Source organism: Polypterus senegalus, chromosome 9 (genome assembly GCF_016835505.1).
Source record: "Polypterus senegalus isolate Bchr_013 chromosome 9, ASM1683550v1, whole genome shotgun sequence".
Lineage (NCBI taxonomy): Eukaryota > Metazoa > Chordata > Cladistia > Polypteriformes > Polypteridae > Polypterus > Polypterus senegalus.
The window spans coordinates 126,638,123-126,648,762 of NC_053162.1; the positions used below are offsets into that span (position 1 = coordinate 126,638,123).

Sequence of the window (10,640 nt, forward strand, 5' to 3'; positions counted from 1 at the left end):
ATGTTTAGCAGAAAGTTTCTGTGTAAGAATAAAGGTGTTTGCAAAATTATTGGTTTCACCATTTGAGGAAGATTACAGCAAAAAGCTCCACACTAAGAATGTTAATAATAAGAGCATATAGCACCTGCCATTTTTGGTGCAGGCAACACCTAAGAACTGGTTACATGCAGGTATTAGCAAAAAAACCAAAAAACTCTTTCGATGTTATATTAACTACACGTATGCAGTACAGTATTTGTCTAAGCAAATATTTCAACTAAGCAACGGCTGGCAAAATATAAGTATTTCTGCTTATCTCCCAGTGATCCCACATACACCTACTTGTACCTACGTGTGTTTTTTTCCTTTTTCCACACGCATGTATTTAAGGGTGTAGGTTTTGCATTGGTGTTCTGCTTTGCTATTTAGAGAAAACATATTAACTCTGGCTGGAGTTTTAAAATTTGCTTCTATATGCTGGTTCTATGCACAATTTAATTGCCTAATGTCAACATGATTCAAAAGCCTTTTGTCTGCTACTGCACTTTATTTGGAAAACAGTAAGCTTTTCTTTCTACTGAAGTCTTCACTGTCTCACATTATATATATAATGATAACTACAGACTACATTGTCAGCGGATATATAAAGAATATAAAGAAATTCATTGTCATAGTATCATTTTTTGAATGTTTTAGTATTTGAAATATCCAAGTTGATTCAGTGTAATAGGCTGGGATAAGTGGAGTCAACGATTTTTTTTAAAACAATCTAAATAATGTAGCAGCCTTATTATTGATTTCAAATTGTAATTAGGATCTAATAATAAAAAACATGTTGACTTGTTTTAATATATTCAACTCTTCTGAGAGTAAGAGGTACTTTGTTGTTGATGAAGGGTCCAGTTTGCTAGAAATAGACAATAAAAATTACATTTTGAAATGGTCGTGGCTGCTGTGCTGTTGTTTTGGATTTGGTTTGAAAATAAAAAGGTTTTCGTAGGCTGAAATCTGGCAGAAAGCCACAAACTTATGACACTGGGTCCTTCTGTCATATTTGTTTTTATCCTTACAATTTTAGCATTTAATCAGTCAGTCTTTAACATGTAACAGAAAACGTGTTGCAGTTTTGCATGTAAGGTTTTTTTATTGAGTTTATGCTCATGTGACATTTATTTTAACAAAAGAGAAATTTGCAGCCGTTCTGAATTCCTATTTTAATTACCATTGTGTACTTCTAGCAATAAACATACGCGGTCCGTTTCCATAACTTTAACTCTCATTAGAGTGGAGGGGAGTACAGTGTGCTTTGCAATAAAAATGGGTACAGTTTGTAAGTGTACAATAATAGTTGCAATTTGAAATCAATAAGGCTGCTGTGTACTTTGGACTTTCTTACAAAATGTTTTGTATTTCATGGAAAAGCACAGATAAATTTGTCAGTCAGTCAGTAAGTAATTTTCCAACCCACTATAGCTTAACACAGGGTCATGGGGGTCTGCTGGAGCCAATCCCAGCCAACACAGGACTCAAGGCAGGAACAAATCCCGGGCACTTTTGAAGGACTAGGCATCCCAACCCACTGCAGCAGATAAGTTTGTTTGAAATGTCATTTCCATATAAAGAACAGTACACCATTTCTTTATTTAAGTGTGCATATACACTCACCTAAAGGATTATTAGGAACACCATACTAATACTGTGTTTGACCCCCTTTCGCCTTCAGAACTGCCTTAATTCTATGTGGCATTGATTCAACAAGGTGCTGAAAGAATTCTTTAGAAATGTTGGCCCATATTGATAGGATAGCATCTTGCAGTTGATGGAGATTTGTGGTATGCACATCCAGGGCACGAAGCTCCCGTTCCATCACATCCCAAAGATGCTCTATTGGGTTGAGATCTGGTGACTGTGGGGGCCATTTTAGTACAGTGAACTCATTGTCATGTTCAAGAAACCAATTTGAAATGATTCGAGCTTTGTGACATGGTGCATTATCCTGCTGGAAGTAGCTATTAGAGGATGGGTGGTCATGAAGACATGGATATGGTCAGAAACAATGCTCAGGTAGCCTGTGGCATTTAAACGATGCCCAATTGGCACTTAGGGGCCTAAAGTGTGCCAAGAAAACATCCCCCACACCATTACACCACCACCACCAGCCTGCACAGTAGTAACAAGGCATGATGGATCCATGTTCTCATTCTGTTTACGCCAAATTCTGACTCTACCATTTGAATGTCTCAACAGAAATCGAGACTCATCAGACCAGGCAACATTTTTCCAGTCTTCAACTGTCCAATTTTGGTGAGCTTGTGCAAATTGTAGCCTCTTTTTCCTATTTGTAGTGGAGATGAGTGTTACCCGGTGGGGTCTTCTGCTGTTGTAGCCCATCCGCCTCAAGGTTGTGCGTGTTGTGGCTTCACAAATGCTTTGCTGCATACCTTGGTTGTAACGAGTGATTATTTCAGTCAAAGTTGCTCTTCTATCAGCTTGAATCAGTCGGCCCATTCTCCTCTGACCTCTAGCATCAACAAGGCATTTTCGCCCACAGGACTGCCGCATACTGGATGTTTTACCCTTTTCACACCATTCTTTGTAAACCCTAGAAATGGTTGTGCGTGAAAATCCCAGTAACTGAGCAGATTGTGAAATACTCAGACCGGCCCGTCTGGCACCGACAACCATGCCACGCTCAAAATTGCTTAAATCACCTTTCTTTCCCATTCTGACATTCAGTTTGGAGTTCAGGAGATTTTCTTGACCAGGACCACACCCCTAAATGCATTGAAGCAACTGCCATGTGATTGGTTGATTAGATAATTGCATTAATGAGAAATTGAACAGGTGTTCCTAATAATCCTTTAGGTGAGTGTATGTCTTTTGATAAATAAAAAACCTAGTTTATTGCTATGTATATTCTGCTTATACTTCCTATTGGACATCATGGATATCTAGCCATCTATCTATATATATAATTCACTAAGGGCATGCAAGACACTGAACGCAAGCAAGACACTGAGGGCACGCAAGACAGTGAGCGCAAGCAAGACAGAGCCCCGCCCGCCAACTCTAACCCTCCTACCGCCTCATGGGATACGCACGACAGAGCCACGCACACCAACTGTAACCTTCCTCCCGAGTCCAGTGTCGCTCTCGAAGCACACAGCAACTCACCAAACACAGCCTCAGTCGCTTTTGTCTGTGCAAAAGTCCACATGCACCTCTGAGCCACGTTGACTTTACACCGCACGCAAGACACAGAGCCCTGCTCGCCAACTCTAACTAAGGGCAAACAAGACAGAGAGCACACGCAAGACAGAGAGCCATGCCCACCAACTCACAGAGTCCCGTCCACCAGCTCAAACTAAGGGCAAGCAAGACAGAGAACGCACGCAAGACAGAGAGCCATGCCCACCAACTCACAGAGCCCTGCCTACCAACTCTAAGACCATGGGATACGCACGCATTTAGTGTATAAATGGATATAAATAATTGCATGTAAACGATTCGCCAAAATTTGTTGTATGTAAACGATACTGTTTTGAACGTTATTGTTTTTTCATCAGAAAACCCGGTTTCCACGTCTACCTGTATTAGTTTAAATGGCACTTTTACCACTCACAATAGGGTGGACGCGCTGACTTATCGTGTCGACTGGGCAACACAGTGAATGCAGCGTCTATCTATATATATCTATGTTTTCCATAGCCTGCTAAAGGAAGGTACTCTCTTGACCATTGGCATTGGTTTTGCTCCTTGCTATTTTCGTTATACTGCGACGGTGGTTTCCTAAGCCTTTCTCACCGTTTTCCATTCCTATTCTTACACCGCCGTATGCTATGGCAGGCTTCGGCTAGTATTTACTATTTCATTAAATTGTACTTTTACGTGAATCATTTTTTCAAACCAATTTATTTACTTTTACTAGAGTTGTTTCCGTGTAAGATACGTTTACATAAGTACAATTTTGTCTACATAGTTTTTCTTCTACTTAAGTCAATTTTTTACTTAGTACCCTTTCAACCTTTAGTCATTAAATGAGTGTCTTTTCTGATCCACTTGAGCAGTTCTGGCTTGAGGAATCCATAGTAAATTAATGTAACAAAATGCACTGGACTGGGATGAGAGTGCACTGAACATAAGTACACTTAGATGGATGCACAGACTTACTTTATTGACAGTCTGACAAACAGGTGGAAAGATAGATATACTTATGGACAAGTGTACGTGCCAGATACATTCACAGATTTAGAAAAATGCATAAACAGACACATATTGTGGATAGATTGATGAATGTAATTGAAAAATAGATAAATGAAGGTAGAGAGAGACATGATGATGGACAGAAGGACAGACATAATAGATCTAAACCAATAACAAAAATGCACACTATCTATGCTTCCATACCATCTGTTTTGCTTGAAATGTACATGCGTTCTATATAATAATATGCATAATATTTAAAATAATAAGAAGGGTTATTTGATTATAATGAAACAATGAAAAAACATTTGGCTTCAATCCCCCAACTAGTAATAAAAATATTATCAAACAGCACATCTGATAAGTATACAAACAAGCAATCATTTTTCAATATAGCTTTTTGTAATGCTATTTGCTATATTTTAACAGAAATATAGAGCATAAACTATGTTTATATGTGGAGGGAGCACAAGCAGGTTAAGTGACCTGCAGTGAGTTAGGCATGGTGACTGAATCAGTAGGCTGTATGGTGTCACAGCCACATTACCACAGCCCTTCATACCACTGCAGTCTTATCAATAGCCTTCTGAGACAGGAACACATTGTCCCATAGCCCACACTTCAGTGATGCCCTTGAATGAATTATAATGTTTTTATGACTTCATGTTCTAAAGCAATGCAGTGCTTGTTTTCACAGGCTTCTGGCCATAATTCTAAGGCATCCTTTAAATGTTGATGCCTAAGGCAGAATTCATATTATTATTTATGTGGTATATTACAAACATTTATAGCATTATTACTAGAGGTGGTATATTATACAGAGGTTTTGGGAAACATGATCATTCATTTGTCAGAATTTAACGAACAGCATGAAAATAGAGAGTTTTGAGCAATCTAATCTAATTTTGCCTGTCATTAGAACTGCTTCCAGCAGAAAATGTGATTATAAAAGCGGTGAAAATGTGACGAAACATCTAACGGATTTCTATTAGAATTTGCCATGGGGTTTTGCTGGCTAGAAAAATACGTGTGAGTTTGAAGTAGCGCATATAATCAGACAGTAGCAATTGCTGATCTCCGATTCTCACTGTTTAAGTTCAATTTACATCCTTGCTCAAGAGGACCTCATAGTAATTCTGGGATTAAGATTTCCCTTCACAGTAATAGTGTAGAATAGTACATTAATCTGTGTCATAATTTTCCTAAGGGTTTCTGTTTTATGTTTTTTCACATTGCTTCCCTTAAATAAGTACTACTAGATCAAAATACATGGTTGAGTAGATATTCTGTTTTACACATTGTAATTTTACTGAGTGAGGAATCTTTTCTCATCCTGTACCCTCTGGTCAAGTACACACTGAATAAATACGTTTGGTTCAAACTGTGGCCTCTGATCATGTCCCACTTTTTATTTTACCTCTAGGTCCCAGCTAATCGAAGACACTCCCATGATGACAAAGACTTCTGGGGTCATGGGCCTCCAAGTTCCATGCTGCCCCGCTGGTCATCCTCAGATGACATCTGCAATAGTCGTTACCGGAATCCGGCAGGAGGAGGGCTCTTGTCCCTCCATAACTTTCTGGAGCTGCTTCCTCCTGCTGATTCCCCAAGGTAGGACAACAGATGGAGTCAGACATTCCTAATTCTATTTCTAAAAATGTCTTGATTCTTCAACCAAATAATATTCTTCAGCAAATTATGCTATATAAAAATATTTTGGCTAATAATAAATGCTAACTTAATGGTTGATATTCCCATTTTAAATTATGATATACCCATGTCTAATTACCTATCTTGTAGGAAACAGACGAATGTCTCCTCTTCCTGTTTCTCAAGACAAGAAGTGACGCGATTTATTGACGATGACTTCCCTGCCACTCCTCGACACTACTGTCCCTCAGGTGACAGAGGAAGGCGAGCCTCACTGGCAATCATTGGCGGATCCAGGACAGACTACACCATAGGACCACAGACACAGCATCCAACTGCACTGACGAGAGATGGTTTAGCAAGGTCATATTACCCATCTGGGAGGAGAGCCTCAGTAAGTGGGCCACTTCAGAACCAGAGAACTCAAAGCCAGACCTGCAGGACAGGCCTCCCAAGGATCCAGGTCACAACAGCCAGTACTCTCAGTGTCCAAGAGCAAGAGAAGCCTGACATCAACTCTACATAGAGTGCGTGTGTGTGTGTGTGTGTGTGAGGATGTTTGTAAGTGTAAGTGTATGGATGATTAATAAATAGAATTAAAACTCATTAGTGTTCTGAGTGACTTACTTCTGATGTAAATAAAAAATGTAATCAGGATGCGTACTCATAGAATGACACAAAGAGTTAGGTTGCAGGTCAATGGTGTTTCAGTTTGAATTGACAAAGAACCAGTCCAAAACTGAGAAGAACTTGGTGTGATTGACACAATGACTTACCCAGAGTGATAACCTGTATCACAGGTTCAGTATTTTTTTATACATTATACTGTAACCAATTATGGCATACAGATTATCACACCCAGCCCGAGACACTCTCATATAATTTGTTTTCAAATCCATGTAGTCAATACTGCTTCTTGATGAGGGGTTTGATACTTCACAGTTCTGGAGACTATATGATTAGATTAACGCTTAGTCACTGTCTGGGTTGCATATTCTGCTACTATCTATATGGGAGTCCCACTCATGTAACAAAGATGTGTGCTGCAATGGAATGACACCTTTTAAGATTTTTGTAAGAATGGTCTGCAGCCTGCAACAACTCAGTACAGGAACAGGCAGGATTGAAAAATAACTGAATATTTTTATTTATGTAGAGCTCTTTAGGGACCGTGGTGGTGGAGTGGTTAGTGGTCTCACAGATCTGGTGTCCCAGGGTTAAATTCCATGTCTGCTCGCTGTCTGTAAAATGTTCACATTCTCACAATGTATGCATGTGTTTTTCTTTGAGCACTTTGCTTTTTCTCCCACATCACCAAAATACACATGTTATATGTTTTGGAACCGGTGAATAAATAGACCCTCAAATAATTTGGTACCCTGTCCACAGTTAGTTCCTGCCTTGTACACAATGTACCTGGAATAGGCGACAACCTCCTCAGAGCCTGAATTGAATTAAGAAGGTCTGAGACTGTCATGACCAGTATTTCATGCCAAAACACTTTAAACATATTGTATAGAGTACATCGTGTTTTCAAAAGATACTGTATGTTTTTATCAGTCTGAAGGGGAAATGCATCAACCCACAGTAAATGAACATAGCTTTATATTTCTCATTTCAAAAACAAATATGGGTTAAACAGTCCAAGATTAATGTGAAGTTTCACATATTATTGAAAATCTAAATCTATATAAATCTAATATTTGAGAGTAAGAACATTTCAGAAATGTTAAGTGCAGTCAAGTAGAACATGTAGCTTCTGTGACAGTATCATAACTTTTCAATGTGCTTCACTCAGTAACATTTACTTTTAGATTAGATTTGATTAGATTATATAATTCCAAAGGGAAATTTAAATGCATACAGCAGCAGAAACAAAAAAAAAATACAAACTCACATGACAAGTAATACAATCCATCAATAGATAGTGCATCCGGAAAGTATTCACAGCGCATCACTTTTTCCACATTTTGTTATGTTACAGCCTTATTCCAAAATGGATTAAATTAATTTTTTTCCTCACAATTCTACACACAACATCCCATAATGACAATGTGAAAAAAGTTTACTTGAGGTTTTTGCAAATTTATTAAAAATAAAAAAACTGAGAAAGCACATGTACATAAGTATACACAGCCTTTGCCATGAAGCACAAAATTGAGCTCAGGTGCATCCTGTTTACCCTGATTATCCTTGAGATGTTTCTGCAGCTTAATTGGAGTCCACCTGTGGTAAATTCAGTTGATTGGACATGATTTGGAAAGGCACACACCTGTCTATATAAGGTCCCACAGTTGACAGTTCATGTCAGAGCACAAACCAAGCATGAAGTCAAAGGAATTGTCTGTAGACCTCCGAGACAGGATTGTCTCCAGGCACAAATCTGGGGAAGGTTACAGAAAAATTTCTGCTGCTTTGACGGTCCCAATGAGCACAGTGGCCTCCATCATCCGTTATGTGGAAGAAGTTCAAAACCACCAGGACTCTTTCTAGAGCTGGCCGGCCATCTAAACTGAGCGATCGGGAGAGAAGGGTCTTAGTCAGGGAGGTGACCAAGAACCCGATGGTCACTCTGTCAGAGCTCCAGAGGTACTCTGTGGAGAGAGGAAAACCTTCCAGAAGGGCAACCATCTCTGCAGCAATCCACCAATCAGGCCTGTATGGTAGAGTGGCCAGACCAAAGTCAATCTTTAGTCCCGCCTGGAGTTTGCCAAAAGGCACCTGAAGGACTCTCAGACCATGAGAAACAAAATTCTCTGGTCTGATGAAACAAAGATTGAACTCTTTGGTGTGAATGCCAGGCGTCATGTTTGGAGGAAACCAGGCACCGCTCATCACCAGGCCAATACCATCCCTACAGTGAAGCATGGTCGTGGCAGCATCATGCTGTGGGGATGTTTTTCAGCGGCAGGAACTGGGAGACTAGTCAGGATAAAGGGAAAGATGACTGCAGCAATGTACAGAGACATCCTGGATGAAAACCTGCTCCAGAGCGCTGTTGACCTCAGACTGGGGCGACGGTTCATCTTTCAGCAGGACAAAGACACTAAGCACACAGCCAAGATATCAAAGGAGTGGCTTCAGGACAACTCTGTGAATGTCCTTGAGTGGCCCACCAAGAGCCCAGACTTGAATCCGATTGAACATCTCTGGAGAGATCTTAAAATGGCTGTGCACTGATGCTTCCTATCCAACCTGATGGAGCTTGAGAGGTGCTGCAAAGAGGAATGGGCAAAACTGGCCAAGGATAGGTGTGCCAAGCTTGTGGCATCATATTCAAAAAGACTTGAGGCTGTAATTGCTGCCAAAGGTGCATCGACAAAGTATTGAGCAAAGGCTGTGAATACTTATGTACATGTGATTTCTCAGTTTTTTTATTTTTAATAAATTTGCAAAAACCTCAAGTAAACTTTTTTCACGTTGTCATTATGGGGTGTTGTGTTTAGAATTGTGAGGAAAAAAATGAATTTAATCCATTTTGGAATAAGGCTGTAACATAACAAAATGTGGAGAAAGTGATGCGCTGTGAATACTTTCTGGATGCACTGTAAATAATGCATTACAAAGAAATATTGTGCAGAAATAGCAAATTACAGTGTTCAGTCTGGGACGTTGGAAGGAAACATTGAATTGCCTAATAGAAGTGGGTAAAAAAAGATCCCCATAGGCGCTTCTTAGCACAATGTAGAGGAGTGAGTGTGTGTTGCTAAAAGTGCTCCAATACAGCGCCTCCTGGAGAGGATGAAGAGGATTTTACTCAATGGCATCTAATTTTGCTGGTGTTTTCTTTTTCACAACAGCTTTCAGTGTGTCCAAGGTTAGCCCTGTAACAAAGCAGGCTTGCTTTTCTTGTGAGGCTGCTTCCCCGGAAGTTATCGTGGTTACTACAGACTGGTAAAATGCTTCCAGCAGCCTGCTGCATATATGAAAAGTATCCTCTGGGAAGTATAATCTTCTGTTTGCCTTCTTGTACAGTATGTTGTCAGAAGAGTCTAGTTTGTTGTTTATGTGATCTTCCAGGTAATGGTAGCTCTGCACCATTTACACATCCTCTCCCTAATTGGCGACTAGTCTCAGAGGTTTTTTGGCACATTAGAAGTCCACCGCCAACTCTTTTGTCCTGCTGATGTTGAGCTGCAGGTTGTTCTCCAGGCACCATAAGACAAAGTCCTCCATAAGCTTCCTTATAATGGAGTGCTGGTATTATACTGAAACTCCACTGTGTAAAGAATGGACAGGAAGGGAGACAGAACAATTACTTGAAGTGTTACATTCCATCATTTCTAACACACTCTGAGCCTCATAAGCTGCTTTCTGTTTATCAGGTAGTCCATGATCCAGGAGATTGTGGGAGCATTTTCAGCTTTTTTGGCAGTCAATAAGGGTAGTATGGTGTTAAAGGCGCTGGGAAAATCAAAGAACATTACCCTGAGTGTAGTGCCACTTTTGTCCAAGTGGGAGTAAAGCTCTGTGGAATATGTAGACCAGGGCATCCTCCACACTTATATGTACCTGATAGGGAAAAAACAGAGATGTTCTGAAACCATGGATCAGAGCTGTTTCAGAATAAGCATCTGAAAGATCTTCATGGTGTGTAAAGTAAGAGGAACCGATCTGAAGTCCAGTCTAGTTTTAACCGCACTATTATGCAACTTCAGTACAAAGAGGTTACGTGACTTGTACAATTTATAGAACTAGTAATGGGATTTGAACCTGCATCCTGCTGAGTTGCAACCCAAAACTTAACCTTTAGGCCCTTCCTACCTGACAGCTAGTATAATGTAAATCTAATGATACATTGGGTTATA

General features: G+C 39.9%; 1 protein-coding gene across 3 annotated transcripts in view; it reads left to right on the forward strand.

Moving 5' to 3' along the window:
- The window catches only part of LOC120535748 (probable G-protein coupled receptor 162), a 55,175-nt gene extending 48,745 nt beyond the window's left edge, over window positions 1–6,430 (forward strand). For 2 of the 3 annotated variants that reach the window (XM_039763785.1, XM_039763786.1), the window contains exons 7-8: window positions 5,606–5,793; window positions 5,983–6,429. In XM_039763785.1, the coding sequence (XP_039619719.1) occupies window positions 5,606–5,793; window positions 5,983–6,358 (564 nt within the window). In that variant the 3' untranslated portion in view covers window positions 6,359–6,429. Of the gene's footprint in view, window positions 1–5,605; window positions 5,794–5,982 lie in introns of all 3 variants that reach the window. The other variant, XM_039763784.1, reaches the window with a different exon arrangement.
- The last annotated feature ends 4,210 nt before the right edge of the window (window positions 6,431–10,640 follow it).